Source organism: Bos taurus, chromosome 5, assembly GCF_002263795.3.
Source record: "Bos taurus isolate L1 Dominette 01449 registration number 42190680 breed Hereford chromosome 5, ARS-UCD2.0, whole genome shotgun sequence".
In the NCBI taxonomy this organism is placed as follows: Eukaryota; Metazoa; Chordata; class Mammalia; order Artiodactyla; family Bovidae; genus Bos; species Bos taurus.
This window is the reverse complement of record NC_037332.1, coordinates 62,971,283-62,988,540: the sequence shown is the minus strand read 5'-3', so window position 1 is coordinate 62,988,540 and position 17,258 is coordinate 62,971,283. Positions and strand designations below refer to the sequence as shown.

General features: G+C 40.4%; 1 protein-coding gene across 7 annotated transcripts in view; it reads left to right on the top strand.

The window, feature by feature from the left end:
- The window catches only part of ANKS1B (ankyrin repeat and sterile alpha motif domain containing 1B), a 1,158,555-nt gene that overhangs the window by 1,058,527 nt on the left and 82,770 nt on the right, over window positions 1-17,258 (top strand). For all 7 annotated transcript variants that reach the window (XM_024992182.2, XM_024992180.2, XM_024992184.2 and 4 more), the window contains one exon: window positions 982-1,161. In XM_024992182.2, coding sequence (XP_024847950.2) covers window positions 982-1,161 — 180 coding nt within the window. The remainder of the gene's footprint in view (window positions 1-981; window positions 1,162-17,258) is intronic.

Sequence of the window (17,258 nt, the reverse complement as noted above, 5' to 3'; positions counted from 1 at the left end):
GTTTGGAAGCTGGTTGAGTAGTGACAATATATATAAAAAAAAAAGGACCTATTTTTCTCCCTCAATAGAAGGAGCCTCAGATAAATTAGGGGGAAATGAGCTAGAAAGGGATTACTGTTTTGCTTTCGTTTTGCTGAATGAAGAGGAAAAAGATACAGGCACCCTCAGTGTAACCATCCTAAATGACCCTTTAGAGGAGTATTCCCTGCTATGTCCCCTGCTGTCTCTCCTTCCTCTTCTGAACCTCTCCCTCTGGCTCTCTGGAAGAGACTTGAGGAAACAGCAAATAAATCAAAAGAGGTTCTCAAGAAAAAAATGCAGGACCTTATTAATCCATCAGAGGCAGTCTGGAATGTCTTGGGGAGAAGTAGCTGGAGAACCAGCACGATCCAGTCCTCCTCTCAGACACCAGAGCCCAGCTCTCTGCCGCCCTTTATCTTCCTTCTCAGCCAGTTTCCCCCAGTTGTCTTTGCCATCAAAGCCTGTCCTCATGTGTTGCTCTGGACTCCGTGCAGGTGGCATGCCATTTCCATATCGTGTCCCCTCCCCAGCCTGATTGCCAGGCTGCTTTTTGATGGAAGATCAGGACCCATGAGGTCCTGTTTTAGCTGTTTCGTCGTGGCACCTACTGTAATGAGGCCGTTGTGTTCGCATGGAAACACAGTTCCCTCCCTTGTAGATACGTGTGACAGTGTGGGGGGTGCCTAGCATCTGTGTGCCTCTTTCCCGAGATCATCCATGATGGAGGCTTAAGAAAACAGAGCCTGGCTCTCTATACTGTAAACCTTCGACCTGAAAGGCTTAAGGGGGGACATGCTGATCATGCCATTAATAAAATGGTAGAATGTCATCGATTCCTCAACAGTTGATTTAAAAATGACTCCCCACCCCCGCGGTGTGTCTTGTCAGTATTTCACAATTTTTAAACCAGAGGTCAGCCACAAGAACATGGTATTTATTTCATGATGTATTTCCATTCAGGAACCCAGTGGTAATCACACTCCTCCTCAGTTGTCTCCATCACTTAGCCAAAGCACTTACACCACTGGTGGCTCCCTAGACGTTCCTCACATTATCATGCAGGGCGATGCAAGGAGGAGAAGAAATGAAAACTACTTTGATGATATTCCCCGATCAAAACTGGAGAGGCAGATGGCCCAGGTAAGGTGTTCAGAGCCTCTGTGATGTTTTTGCCTTTCTCCCAGATCAAGTAATGCATTCCGATTTTGAACGGTCACTTACAATGGATGCATATTGTACCCAACCTAAATGGAATTTTCCCATTTTATGTCATGACTTTTATTCCCTGCTCAGTTGAGCTAGATTGAAACAGACCTTTCTGGGAATGGAATGTAGACACAAATCATTGTTATCCAGTTCTTGACTGAAGATATTATGTCTGGTCTCTTTGCACCTAGAAAGTCTTTGCTCTAAAGGGAATAATGCTGTGTAAGAATCAAATCACAATGAAAAGTCATAAAGGTCTAGATTACAGAGTTAAATTGGTTGGATGACAGGGGGAAAGTCACGGGGGCGGGGGCCAGTAGGGCTAACTCCAGGTAATGCTGTTAATTTCCTGCCAAGTTTACAATGTGTATAGACTTGTACAATGGGGACTGTTGCAGCCATCTCATATTGCCACCTTGAGTAGCTGAAAATGATGCTGCTGCCTGACACAAATACCTGAAGAGCGAGATCTGTCCTGTTCGGATCTCTTCATGATTCGGGTATGGATGTCTGGGTCTCTCCTGTCCCCAGGTCACTGCTCAAAAATTTAAGTCAGCCATAGCCAAATAGTGGCACTGTCGCTAAAGCACTTTCCGATGGCAGCTTGCTCTGCAGTGTCATCCCGAGATTCAAAGCTGTGGATCTGTTGACGACTATTGGCAGAATCAACTCTTTTCATCCTCATTCTAGGTTCAGACTGATGTGTTAAGAGACTTCTCTCTGCCTCGCACACCTAAGATGAGAATCTTGAGGTGAAAATTTGACTGTAATTGCTTTGCCTTGGTTGTTAAATATTTTTCTCATCTGTTTGGTGAGATTCTGTTTTTTTTTTAAAGCCTTTGGTAAACATTCAATGCTGCCGCTCGTGAAAGAGAAATGTGAAAAGAATGTTCTGGAAGCCGTGGCTATTCTGCCTACAAATGCCCTGGAGAGAAGGGGGTCTGAGATATTGTGTCTCCTTTCAGCTTGCTCAGTATTGAATTGGTTTCAGGGTTCTTTGTGCAGAGAATAGCAGTGTTGGGATTATGGAGAATCTTTTATTGCAGTGAGGTGGAAAACGTAGGAGAGACAAGAAAATAATAATCTTCCCTCTCTCTCTTGTTCAGTATTGTCTTGTAATCCTTATTACTGTTTTCACTGATTATTTTTTTAAATAACGTATCTAAAACTCCCCCCCCCAAAATGTTCATATATTTTCTGCTATTTGTTAGTATTTGTGGATCACATATGTGGGTGAATTTCTCTAATGACAGCAGAGACATTTGTTTTAACCTTGAACCATGTAGTCTTTATGTATGAATACAAACTGGATCTTTCCTGAACCCTTACCTACCCTGCTGGATAAGGGAGGATCGTTCATTAAGGAGAATTAGCCATTATTGACCGTGCCAAATTCAGCAACAGAATCACCTGGCTGAACTGCTCATGCAATTTATGAAATTTCTCCACATAGTGCGTTTTTTTTCCAAAGAGGAAATTAATTACTCTTCTGCCTGAGCGTGAACCCTCAGAGGTAATCTAGCAATTGCTCCCTTATGGTCTTTATGAGATTCACAAGCTAGGGGAAGTATTACTTTTTTGAAGAGTCGAGATCTTTTTCTTGTCGTTCCAATCAGAATGCATCCCTTTCAGGAATTGTCTTGCCCTTGAGAAAATTGAATGAACTTCTATCTGGCCAGGTGAGAAAGGCACAAATGCAGAAAGAGAAGTGAGGTAAGCAGCAGATGAGATGTGAGCTGGAGAGGGTCTGTGTGTACGTGCTTATTTCCCTCCCTCCCCGCCCCCACCCTGGTGCTGTTCCCTGTGTTCAAATGACTGATGGAGACCTGGGCCTCCATCAGCAGCCAGGAGCTTATTAGAAGCTTTCTAAAATCCCACTGCTCAATATATAGTGCTTTTGCTGCAGAGTAAATAGGAGATGGCACTACAGGAATCCGATCAATAAGAAGAAGAGATTTGGGGATCTCAACTCTTTATGTTGTGTTAATTGCAGTTTTTTATTTGTCTTGAGACTCTTTCCCAGTCTAGAAATGCTAGAAATCGTGGAGAAATGAATGGATACCTTTTAAAAATAGCGCCATTTCGAAGCTTTAACCTGTCAAAATATGAAATACTCGGTAATTTTGTTGTTGAATGGTTTTATTTATGTGACTGTTCCACCATTCAGCCACTCAGTTGATGCTTTTTCTTATCTTTCTGTTTCCGCTTCAGGTTTAGCTGAGCCCCCAGCAGAGTGATTTGGAATTCTAGCCATAGGCCAGGAACCTGAAGCTCTTAGCGGCTACAGTAATTATAGGAACCTAACTTTGTTAAGGTTTGCCCAGCAGATGTGTTTCCACATCTTTAACTTAGTAAACTCCTGCTTAAGGTTAAATTGAGGTAAATTTAATGTCCATTCTACCTGTAAAATTTGTTAGCATATATTTTTCAAACGTTAACACAGTGTTTAGTTACTTATTTTCAATTGAAACTGTTCAAAATATCTTTCTTGGAATCCAGAGAATTTTAAATAGCATGGCTATTGTTTGCTTTTATTCTGACATAAGCAATGTTGTGGCATCAAATTGTCTTACACAAATATGGGAGAAACAAAATCAAGTTAAGTACTATTAGGATTTCTGAAACCATGAAATGTAGTGATGTCAGCACGTTTAAACCGTGGGTTTCCTATCATGCTGGAAACACTGGATTCATTAGCTCAGAAGTTCTGAAAGGCTTCCCTATTTCCACACCCCTAATAGATAAATGTCACATTCACATTTGTATAATATTACCTTAATATGTATAGAGCTTGCTTTTCAATTTCCAAAGTGCTTTCACATCTGTTCTCTCATTTTAGCACAAACAAGGTGTCCTACACAACTATTTATGTGTGTATAGCACGCTGCAGATCAGCTTTTAAGTCCAAGTTCTATGGAGATAAGATAGTTAAGTGAATAATATGAAAAATAATAACAGAAAGAAGAAAAACATTTCCAATATTTAGGACCTAATCAACAATATTTAGAAATTTTCTTGAGTGATACTTAGGATGAGTCAAAATGTTCTTGAATAATAAAGAAGAGTAATGGAATTAATAAAATTTAGGGACCACATGCTCCAAAGTTATGAAAAAGAAAAAAGAATTTCCTGATGTGACACTTATAGCCATTTATTTATAACCAACTACTTATGGGAAAATGAAATAATCCTTCTATTTTCACAAAATGAAAAAGACTCCTGAGCAGTAAGAGAAAACCCACACTAAAGAAGTTCTTATGTTTTGATTGCTGTCATCTAAATAGAAATATCAATATTGCCTGAGGCAGTTACCTTACCGATGTACACAAACCTTAGAAGCAGACTTATCCACATTTCAAAGACTGGGAAACTGAGAAATTATGTGACTCGGTCTGGGTAGCACAACCAGAAAGCGACAAAATCAGAACTTGCCTGAGGTGATATGTTAGGCACTAGCAAGGCTTTGTCTCCATTGCTTCTAAATCACTAGAAAGTTCATTCAGTTGAATGTCTAATATATTTTGATCCAAACAGTATTACTTAATATGTATGACTAGATCAATTACTTCTTTTTTTAATTAAATCTTCTTTAAAGTCTTTATTGAATTTCTTACAATATTATTTCTGTTTTATGTTTTGGGTTCTTGGCCGCGAGGCATTAGGCATGTGGGATCTTAGCTCCTTGACCAGAGATCACAAATCTGCAAACCCTGCCTCGGAAGGCAAGGTCTTAACCACTGGACCACCAGGGCGCTACCTCAATTACTTCTTTATTTGAAAGCACTTTACATATTATGTTAGTTCTACAAATGTTTGTTCTTTTGATACTGTTAGAGGAAGAGAAATGGAAACTGGGCCGCATAGAAGCCCTGCCGTGGCCCCACCCATACCTGAGACTCCATGTGCAGTATCTTATTTAAACCTCACCACAGCCCGTCCTATACTCAAGGAGCCCACGTGAGTGAGTGCTTTGCCTCACAGCTGCTGCATGGCAGAACCCAAACACAAGCCGTCTGCCTGACCATGTCCTATTCTTCTATGCCCCTCGTGGGCTACTTCTATTTTTAAATGATATGGAATATCTTTATAACACTTCAATAAATACCAGTTTCCCATATGCTATGTCAGATCCTCTATCCGTAGAATTCTCCAGGCAAGAATACTGAAGTGGATAGCCATTCCCTTGTCCAGGGGATCTTCCCAGCCCAGGGATCAAACCCAGGTCTCCTGCATTGGAGGCAGATTCTTCACTGTCCGAGCCACCAGGGAAGCCCATACGTACATAGAGACAGTGAACAGAGCAAGGATAATATCACTGGTGGTTAGTGGAAACTTATGGAATCAGCTCATGGTTCTCACCATAAAACTTAATTTTTAAAATTTTATTTTATTGCAGTATAGTTGAATCACAATATTTTGTTAGTTCCAGGTGTACATGGATATCACCAGATGGTCAATACTGAAATCAGATTGATTATATTCTTTGCAGTCAAAGATGAAGAAGCTCTATACAGTCAGCAAAAACAAGATCGGGAGCTGACTTTGGCTCAGATCATGAACTCCTTATTGCCAAATTCAGACTTAAATTGAAGAAAGTAGGGGAAACCACTAGACCATTCAGGTATGACCTAAGTCAAATCCCTTATAATTATACAGTGGAAGTGACAATAGATTCAAGGGACTAGATCTGATAGTCAGAGTGCCTGAAGAACTATGGACGGAGGTTCGTAACATTGTACAGGAGGTTCGTGACATTGATCAAGACCATCCCCAAGAAAAAGAAATGCAAAAAGGCAAAATAGTTGTCTGAGGAGGGCTTACAAATAGCTGAGAAAAGAAGAGAAACTAAAGGCAAAGGAGAAAAGGAAAGATACACCCATTCGAATGCAGAGTTCCAAAGAATAGCAAGGAGAGATAAGAAAGCCTTCCTCAGTGATCAATGCAAAGAAATAGAGGAAAACAATAGAATGGGAAAGACTAGAGATCTCTTCAAGAAAATTAGAGATACCAAGGGAACATTTTATACAAATATGGGCACAAAAAAAGGACAGAAACAAAATGGACCTAAAAGAAACAGAAGATATTAAGAAGTGGTGGCAAGAATACACAGAAGAACTATACAAAAAAAGATCTTCATGACCAAGATAATCACGATGGTGTGATCACTCACCTAGAGCCAGACATTCTGGAATGTGAAGTCAAGTGGGCCTTAGGAAGCATCACTACGAACAAAGCTAGTGGAGGTGATGGAATTCCAGTCGAGCTATTTCAAAACTTAAAAGATGATGCTGTTTAAGTGCTGCATTCAGTATACCAGCAAATTTGGAAAACTCAGCAGTGGCCACAGGACTGGAAAAGGCCAGTTTTCATTCCAATCCCAAAGAAGGGCAATGCCAAAGAATGCTCAAACTACCGCACACTTGCACTCATTTCACACACTAGCAAAGTAATACTCAAAATCCTCCCAGCCAGGCTTCGACAGTACGTGAACCATGAACTTCCAGACGTTCAAGCTGGATTTAGAAAAGGCAGAGGAACCAGAGATCAAATTGCCAACATCCATTGGATGTTAGAAAAAGCAAGAGAGTTCCAGAGAAACATCTACTTCTGTTTTATTGACTGTGCCAAACAAAGCCTTTGACTGTATGGATCACAGCAAACTGTGGAAAATTCTTAATGAGATGGGAATACCAAACCACCTTACCTGCTTCCTGAGAAATCTGTATGCAGGTCAAGAAGCAACAGTTAGAACCGGACATGGAACAACAGACTGGTTCCAAATAGGGAAAGGAGTACATCAAGGCTGTATATTGTCACCCTGCTTATTTAACTTATATGCAGAGTACATCATGAGAAACACCAGGCTGGGTGAAGCACACGTTGGAATCAAGATTGCCGGGAGAGATATCAATAACCTCAGATATGCAGATGACACCACCCTATGGCAGAAAGTGAAGAAGAACTAAAGAGCCTCTTGATGAAAGTGAAAGAGGAGAGTGAAAATGTTGGCTTAAAACTCAACATTTAGAAAACTAAGGTCATGGCATCTGGCCCCAGCACTTCATGGCAAATAGATGGGGAAAAAATGGAAACAGTGAGAGACTTTTTCTTAGGCTCCAAAATCACTGCAGATGGTGACTGCAGCCATGAAATTAAAAGACGCTTGCTCCTTGGATGAAAAGCTATGACCAACCTAGATAGCACATTAAAAAGCAGAAACATTACTTTACAGACAAAGGTCCATCTAGTCAAAGCTATGATTTTTCCAGTAGTCATGTATGAATGTGAGAGTTGAACCATAAAGAAAGTTGAGTGCTGAAGAATTGATGCTTTTGAACTATGGTGTTGGAGAAGACTCTTGAGAGTCCCTTGGACTGCAAGATCAAACCAGTCACTCCTAAAGGAAATCAGTCCTGAATATTCATTGGAAGGACTGATGCTGAAGCTAAACCTCTAATCCTTTGGCCACCTCATGCGAAGAACTGACTCACTGGAAAAGACCCTGATGCTGGGAAAGATTGAAGGTGGCAAGAGAAGGGGACAACAGAGGATGAAATGGCTGGAGGGCATCACCAACTTGATGGGCATGAGTTTGTATAAGCTCCGGGAGTTGGTGGTAGACACAGAAACCTGATGTCCTACAGTCCATGGGGTCAAAAAGAATCGGACACGACTGAGTGACTGAACTGAACTGAACTGAACTGCAGGTGTACAGCACAGTATGAGTTATACATACATGTATATATATCTGTTCTTTTTCAGATGCTTTTCCCTTGTAGGTTATTACAAAATATTGAGTATAGTTCCCTGGGCTGTACAGTAGGTCCTTGTTGGTTATCTATTTTATGTATAATAGTGTATATGTGTTAATCTCATCTTCCTAATTTATCCCCTCCCTATTTTCCCCTTTGGTGATCATAAGCTTGTTTTCTGCATCTCTGAGTCTGTTTCTGTTTTGTAGTAAGTTCATTGTTATCTTTAGATTTCACATATAAGTGACAGCATATGATATTTGTCTTTGGCTTGTTTTGCTTGGTAGGATAATCTTTAGGTCCGCCCATGTTGCTGCATATGGTATTATTTAATTCTGTCTGTGGCTGAGTAATATTCTATTGTGTGAATGATAAAGAATATATGGTAATATCCATTCCATATCCATCAAGTGTCCTGTTGATGGACATTTAGGTTGCTCTCATGTCTTGACTATTGTAAATAGGGCTGCTGAGAACATAAGGTGCAGGTATTTTGGTGTATAGTTGATTTACAATGATGTGTAAGTTTCAGGTATACAGCAAAGTGAATCAGTTATATATATATATATATATATATACACACACACACACACACATATCCATTCTTTTTTAGATTCTTTTCCCATATAAACCATTACAGAGTATTGAGTAGTGTTCCCTGTGCTATACAGTAGGTCCTTAGGATTGCAGGATTACATTGTATCTCTGTTTTTATTTTTTTAAGGAACCTCCTTACTGTTCTCCATAATGGCAGTACCAATTTACATTCCCACCAACATAGGAGGGTTCCTTTTTCTCCAGATCCTCTCCAGCATTTATTATTTATAGACTTTTTGATGATGGCCATTCTGACTAGAATGAAATAATACCTCATTGTGGTTTTGATTTTCATTTCTCTAATAATTAGCAACGTTGAACACTTTTTCATGTGCCCATTGGCCACCTGTATGTCTTCTTTGGAGAAATGTCTATTTAAGTCTTCTGCTTATTTTTTGATTGAATTGTTTGTTTTTTTGATATTGAGCTGTTAGTGTATTTTGGAAATTAATCCCTTGTTGCATCTTCTGCAATATTTTCTTCCATTCTATAGGTTATCTTTTCACTTTGTTTATGATTTTCTTTGCTGTGCAAAAGCTTTTAAGTTTAATTAGGTCCCATTTGTTTATTTTTGTTTTTATTTTCATTCCTCTAGGAGGTAGATCTAAAAAGATTGCTGTGATTTATGTCAGTGTTCTGCTTATGTTTTCCTTTAGGAGTTTTACAGTATCTGCTCTTACATTTAGGTTTTTAATCCATTTTTGAGTTTCTGCAGTGCTTATTTGTTGATCCTCTTGTGGGAACTCCTCCCTGAACATCTTGGGAGAGCTCTGCCTTCCTCCCATGTTTGTCAAAAGCTTTGTATGTAGGTGTGGAGTTTATTGCTCTGAGAGAGAAGTTCTTGCCTGTGGGGGTCTCTCCAGTGCCTGGATGCTGCTTCCTTAGCAGCTTCTTCAGTTGGAGTTTTGATTTGCTTTCTTTCTGACTCTGTGATCTGCATCAAGACATGTGATTTCTCTAACTTTAGTTTCCCTGTCTTTAAAACATAGATAAAGACTGCCTCACAGGTTTGTGTGAATCAGATGATTTTTGTGAAAGTATATTCCAAACTATGAATCATTATTGTGTACATATAGATAGATGTATGACTGTCGGTTCAGATTATATCCTCTATCAGTCCCTAATTCAAAGGTCCCTGGTTCATAGTAGGACCAGTTAATAACAAAAGCATTAGGTAAGTGGTTAGAGAGTGGTAACAGTCTATAAAGACCACCCCTTTGTTCCAGTATTATACAGGCTTAGAATACATATTGAGAACGAAATTGGAACTTTCCTCCTTATTATGTTAATTGTATAAATATGAAGGCTGCCACGGAGTATCTCTGATGGAAAAGGGATCTGTGAGATGATCACAAAGTGAGTGAAAGCAGAGGAGAGTTGGAAGAATTCTCTGCAAATTAAGGGTACAAAAGTATGAAGCAAAGGATATCTTACAGTAATAACACGTTATTATTATAACATGGTAAGAGAAAACATTAAGCAAGAAAGAAAGGATTGTTTTTTCCTTAAATGAATCTTACAACTTGAAACAACTAAGTACACAAAATTGTTAACTAGAGAAGCATAGATATCCCAAAAATCCATGAAGTAAACACTGAGCCAGCCTCTGGGCACGAAGATAGTAATTTATTCTTCTCTACTTTCCCTGGGAGAAAAAGCCTGGTCTTCCTAGGTTCTACCCACTGCTCTTGTGTGATGGAATTTATAGAATTAGCCTTCAGAAAATGGTGCAACTGTTTTGAAAAGAACAGCATTTTACAAAGTGATTTCCCACCCCCCATGAAACAAGTTTTATTATTGAGTTACATTAGATTTTTTCAAATGTCCATAAGTTAGTGGCTAATTTTTAATTTAGATTTTTATCACTTCACTACTACTCAGAAAAACTCAGCATGTCCATGACTAACCCTAACTGCGGTGTTGGAGAAGACTCTTGAGAGTCCCTTGGACTGCAAGGAGATCCAACCAGTCCATTCTGAAGGAGATCAGCCCTGGGATTTCTTTGGAAGGAATGATGCTAAAGCTGAAACTCCAGTATTTTGGCCACCTCATGCGAAGAGTTGACTCATTGGAAAAGACTCTGATGCTGGGAGGGATTGGGGGCAGGAGGAGAAGGGGACGACAGAGGATGAGATGGCTGGATGGCATCACTGACTCGATAGACGTGAGTCTGAGTGAACTCCGGGAGTTGGTGATGGACAGGGAGGCCTGGTGTGCTGCGATTCATGGGGTCGCAAAGAGTCGGACACGACTGAGCGACTGAACTGAACTGAAAGAACAACTCCTAATACTTCAGCACAGACAGATAATGTATAACTCAAAAAAGAAGGTTAAGAATAAACTCTGTAAGCTCTTTCATCAGGAGCTCCCAGTATGACAGCTTGTCGGGAAGACAAGCTAACACCCAGCTTCAGTGATAACTTGGGATGTTGATGATCTGTGCCCCATTTCAAGCCAAAAACTCTGGACCATCAGCCATCTATTCCCAAAGACATCATGCCAACCAAAAGTGGAAAATAGTGCTTTCATACCTGGAACTTAAACCTGATGTGTTGCATACCTAGTTTATTATTGTGGATGGTTAATTGCCTCTTCTCAACATATATGCTGCTCTCCCCATGACAGTTTTGGTGCTGGAAATTCCAATATGATTAGCATCTTACAGGCAACATTGAAATGTTACTGTCTATCCTGTACCACAGTCAAAAAAATAATGAGAAGAACTTGGAGAATCACTCAGATGGATTCCCCTTCAGGCTTTGATACTCCTCTTACAATTCTTGATTGTTTCATTCTCTGTCCATTTCATCAGTGAAGCAAATTAGACAACCAGGAGTTTGTTCTGATTGATGCCATCAGACCTAAACACCTCCAGTCCCTTTGTGATGCCACCACCTCTCCTTCTGTGCTGGTACTTAACCAAGAACAATGTTTCCAATGAAAACCAAGCCACAGATTTTTAAAAAGACATAAATAGAAAAGGTCCTGTTTTCAATTGAATAAGTAAGAAATCTGACAATATATGAAAAACCCTATTTTAGTGGAATTGATCTTGTGACATTTAGTGGAGCCTTAGGCTGGCTAAGCCTTAGGCTTAGCTTGTTCACAAAGAGGCACACCAGGCTATTTTTCTCCACTTGTTAAATTTTCGGAATGTTTCGCATTAGATTCAGTCCAGTTCTTGGGTCCGCAGGTCAACGTTGGCTGTTATAATCTGACCTTGATACATTTTCAGGTGGTATGAGAATTCTCTTATTCTTCTCCTCCTCCTTCCTTTTCTTTTTCCAGTATCAAGGAAAATAAAGAGGTTTTTAATGTCCAGGGGAAATAGGGCTTATTGAGCAATCCTGTCTCAGTAACTTCCGTTCATGTATGAGTAAAGTAATAAATCAGCAGAGACTCTACTGAGTGCATGCAAGTAACAGAAATCCAACTCAAGCATAAAAGGGCACATATTTGGGTCATTTTTACTACAAAGTCCCGGTAGCCTGGGTTCAGATGCTCATTTGATGTCTTGGTCCTGGACTCCTCGTGTCTCAGCTTTGTTGTCCTCTGGGTTGGCTCTTTTCTCAAACAGGCTTTTTCTGCATGAGGGGAGTTTCAAGTCCAATTCCTGTTACACTCGAAAACCTGTAAGAAAGAGGGCTTATCTAACCAAGAGTTCCCCCAGAAAGACCCAGGATTGAGTCCCATTGGTTCAGATCAACCTGGATCTGGTTTGGATCATTTATCTGCCCTGAGCTAACCACACAGGAGTGTGTGTGTGTGTGTGTGTGTGTGGTGGTATGTGTGAGATGTGATTAGCCAATCCTAGGTCACATGCCTAGAGATGGCTTTAGCTCCGCCTGGAGGGGTGAGAAGGGAGGCTCCTCCCGTTGACAGGCTGTTATGACCAGAAGTGACAGTGGTTTCTGGGCCAATAGAGATAGCAGTGGTGAGCACTCCAGTAAGCCCACTCTGACTTCCAAATTCTGAAAATGTTTGATGGAAAATTATTATATTATTAATACATGCCTGACCTGCTACAGTCCATGGGGTTGCAGAGTCAGATACAACTGAGCGACTGAGCAGCAACAGTACGTGAGTATTACTTTCATTTTTGTGTAGTTAATTTGAGGAGCTTTTTTAGAAATAACATATTTGAAGTAAAGAGATCAGGGCTAAAAACCCTATCTCTAATATCTAATACCTCTGTAACTGAACAAGCCTCTCAGCTACTCAGGGCCTTGGTTTTCTCTTCTTAAAGTAAGATCATTGCCCCCTCCCATCACTGTTGTGAGACACAAGTAAAGTAATAGTTGTCAAGTATTTAACAAACTATACAGCTCTACGTTTGGGTGGTTTGGGAAATCATTATTATTTTGAGATAGCTTTACCTTCCTTCTTTTCTGTGCTTTTTCAACTGCGACTGGGAATAAATGCATTCTAAAATGAAGCTCACAATATTTAGCTGTGTTTTACAAAAGTATTTCTATTTTCCAGCTGGTAAACCCCAAACCATTACCTCTCCACTGATATGGAAACAATAGTTCTTAGGACTACAAGCACTGTACAAGAACTTCCTATCTGTATTATAACCTAGTTAGTATTGAAGCTCTTTGGAGAGGATTTGTGGATGATTCCATACTTAAATACTTTATGAGTTAACATGTATTAAAATATGCCCTTATATGTTAAAACATTTTATTTTATTTCTCTTATAGCAGAGTCTATGTGGGCTATGTAGAGGTGATACCCGACTCTTCCTTATTTTTTAATTCCCTATAATAAGCATCCCATACTTATCAGATTACACAAGGTTTTTAGGCACTGCAAAAGCCACCAATTTTTAAGATTTATTTTTAATTAGAGGATAATTGCTTTTACAGTGTTGTGTTGGTTTCTGCCATACAACAACGTGAATCAGCTATAAGTATATATAACCTGAATCCTCAGAGCCAGGATGAGGACGGTGAACTGCCTACCAGCTCTAAGAGCCAGCACTGATTAGTACAGCTTTATAATGAGGAAGCCAAGGCACAGAGGGTTTATGTTGTTGGCCCAAGACCACAAAGATCGTAAGAAGCAGAGTCAGTACTCGAACCCAAGCTGTCTAGCTTCAGAGCCTGTGCTTTAACCACTGTGATGATGATCCCCTGGGTTGTATCTACACAGCAGAAATGCTGCTGCTGCTAAATCGCTTCAGTTGTGTCCGACTCTGTGTGACCCCGTAGACGGCAGCCTACCAGGCTCCTCTGTCCCTGGGATTCTCCAGGCAAGAATACTGGAGTGGGTTGCTATTTCCTTCTCCAATGCATGCGTGCATAATAAGTCACTTCAGTCGTGTCTGATTCTGTGCGACCCCATGGACAGCAGCCCACCAGGCTCCTCTGTCCACAGGATTCTCCAGGCAAGAATACTGGAGTGGGTTGCCATTTCCTTCTCCACACAGCAGACATGACACATTCTAAAAAAACGCTAGAACCCCAAGAGGCTCCAGTACAATGTTTTGAGACCTTTGACATATTCTGCGAGTAATATTTAATACTTTATGTAAAAGCATGTGTAGTAGAGGCTTGAATCTCTAGGGTGGTGTGGACATTGTATTTGAAGAGAATCCTTTGCTCTTGATAGCCAACTTTTCATTCTTTACAAATCAAGGGGAGTAAAGAGTAGCTTCATGAAGTCAATTGCAAAATTATATGATTTCCACCTTTCTGTATGGATCTCTACTCTGAGGCTTGAATGCAGCCTCACAAGAATTTACAGTAACTTGCATTCTCTATATACATTTATGGCCAGAAGTTTCTTCTGTGCTCCTGTTAAAGAAAACCGGAGAACTTTAGGGTGAGAAGGGGCCAGAAAATGTATCCAGTCCAGTGTCTTGATGCAGCACCCCCTCCAACACATCCTTAGTAAACAGCTGCAAGTTTATATCTCTACTTGTTTCTGTAAGGTGGCCTCTTTGTGAGGCAGCCAGCCCCATCATCACTGAATAAGTTCTAATTAATAGGACTTTTGCCTTATAGCATGTTGGAATTAGCCCCCTTAAAATTCCCACGTAGTCAGTTAATGCTATCTTCTGAAAACACAAAGAGTAAATCTGCTCCCTCTTGCTGAGAATAGTGAAGACTAAAGACTCTGTGATGTCTTTCCTTTGCTATATTAACCACTTCCAGCTCTTGCCAATATCTCTCTGATAAGTGGGACGTGAGCTACACAGCATTCTGATTCCCAGCTCTGGCCATGTTGGCTTTGTTGGTGTTCATGCTTAACACTGAGATACTATTAATTCTTGTGGAACTTTTCTATGAAAATGTTTTAGTGTTTTTCAGTGGCCATGAGCCATGCCTCCCTTCTCAGGCCTCAACAGTGCTGTATGTGTATGTGTGTGTGTGTGTTTAACCTTACTGCAGGATCTTACATTTACATTATTCTTTTGCAGGTCTAACAGTTTTATCAAGTAATGAATCCTATTCTATCAGTGCCTTTTTAGAACTTGGTCAATGCTCAACATGTCACTGATCCTTCCCAACTATGTAATGCGCTGATTTTAAAAGCACACCTCAAAAAAATGTACCTATCAAGTAACTCCTCTAGTGTGTTGACTTCAGTGTTGAACAAGGCAGACCTGAGGAAATACCTGTGTAGCCCTCCATCAGAGACCTCTTAGGTTGGCATCATTCAAGACGATCATTCAAACAGACCTTGTTTTCCCATATATTCCACAAGGATAAAACGAGGAAATAGTGGGGTCTTAATAAGTATCATTGAATGAATGGCTTTGTCCAATACCCCCTTTTTTTAACTCCTTGGCTGCACCATGCAGCAAATGCAATCTTACTTCCCCAACCAGGGATCAAACCCGCTCCCCCTGCAGTGGAAGCTCAGAGTCTTAAGTGCTGGCCTGCCAGGGAAGTACCTCCAACACCTCTTTTTTACTAGAGGCAGAAAGTGGTGTTGAGCATACAGTTTGTAAATGGGTTCAAATTCTTAAAAATGACATCCTCGATTTACAAGAAAGGAGCATGATTTATATTTTAAAGTGATGCTACTGGCAAAGAACAATTATTACTTTGCAAAATCGAATTTATTTGCAGCAGTTCATGTTATGATAAAAAGCTGACTGCTGCTGTTCTGAATGAGTGATTAATATTTCTGCTGATGGCCCTGAGAAATGTTTGTGTCAGGTGTAGCCAGACTTGGAGGTAGAACAAGTGAAATAGTCCATATTGCAAGAAACAGCATGATCCCAATTGACTTAAATTTCGTGCAACATCCAGGGAACCTGGGGCGCTGTACAATAAGATCTGAATTGTATAAACAGTGTTTCACTTTTGTTCCTCTGCTCTGTCTTTTTTTCTCATGAAGAGATTTCATAAATTTCATAAATAATTCTATAATGTCATTTAGGGCTACAACTGTCATATTAGGGAATGCAGGTTATGTATTATCTCTGCAAATGAATAACAGGTCGCATAGCTTTAGTTCTCTTCTGTTTTGGCAGCCGAGAGCTTACTTTATGTGCTGTCAGCACCAGAATCAGAATTTAAAGGGAAAGAGGGAAGAAAGCGGGGAAGGGGGAGCAGAAGAGAGGGAATAGAAGGAGAGAGAGGGGAAGTGGGAGAGGAAGCTGTAACTTTGCAGGCAGCAAGTACTATCAGACTTCATATCATGTCAGTGTACTAATGATGAGACCAAATGTGGTGTTTACTTCCACTTTTGCTAGATTGATTCATTCTGATGCCAGCAATAATGGGTCACACATGGAAAAATTGCTGTTGGCCTGGTTTTTCACTTCCAGCAGGTGATTACTGATCTGTCCCAGAATGTCCCTGATACAGGGACAAGGTCATGTTCATGAAGGTGTGAGAAGACTGCTCTTTAAGAAAGGGAAGAAATGACAGGGAGCGGGATTTTTTTTTAGTCCAGTATTCCCTGCAAATAAAATAGTTGACTTGAAACCTTTTAAAAAAGAGTCAGTGGTAAGAAAGCCTGAACTTGAGATGTTCCCAGCATAGTTGAAAAGAAAGAATCACATATAGTTGTTACAGGGGCGTGTACACATCACAAAACTCAGCTGAGAGGAGAGGAAGAGAGTGGCTCCATCTACGATGGTGGGACAGAATAAGTAAGACGCTGGCCTGCGGCTTCTGGGTAACTCAGGAGAGACAAAAGGTTCTGGTTTCTGACTTCCAGGCAGGCTTCTGCGAGTGCCCACGGAAGAGGAGACCGCAGGGGCCGTCACTGCTGAAGAAAAGATGCACGCGAGGTGTTTGGTGCCTGGTTCCTTGGCTGAACTGAATTTGTCTGACTCCACCCTTTGACAGGTCTCACCTCGTTTTGGGCTCTACTCAAGGAGCTGCTGAGTTTTCTGGCTGCTGACCAAGGCTCCCTTTGTTAGGGTGCTTTTTTTTCTTTTGCCTTTGAAGCTGTTTTGTTCTCTCTTCAAGTTTGTTTTTGTTTTATTTTAGAAGCGCTGTCATCTGAGAGAAGAGATGGACTTCATTACTCTTTTAACTTTCACTCTGAACCTTTCATATTTCTTGTTGGACTCTTTCTGGTCCATTCCTGAACACCCCGAAGTGTGAAAGAATTATGACAGACATAAGAGAAACAGAGGGAAAGCTTTTTTTTTTCAGGGCTAGAACAAGGCAGAAAATTTCATCTCTGATAGAATCTGACCAGAGGGCTCTATTCATA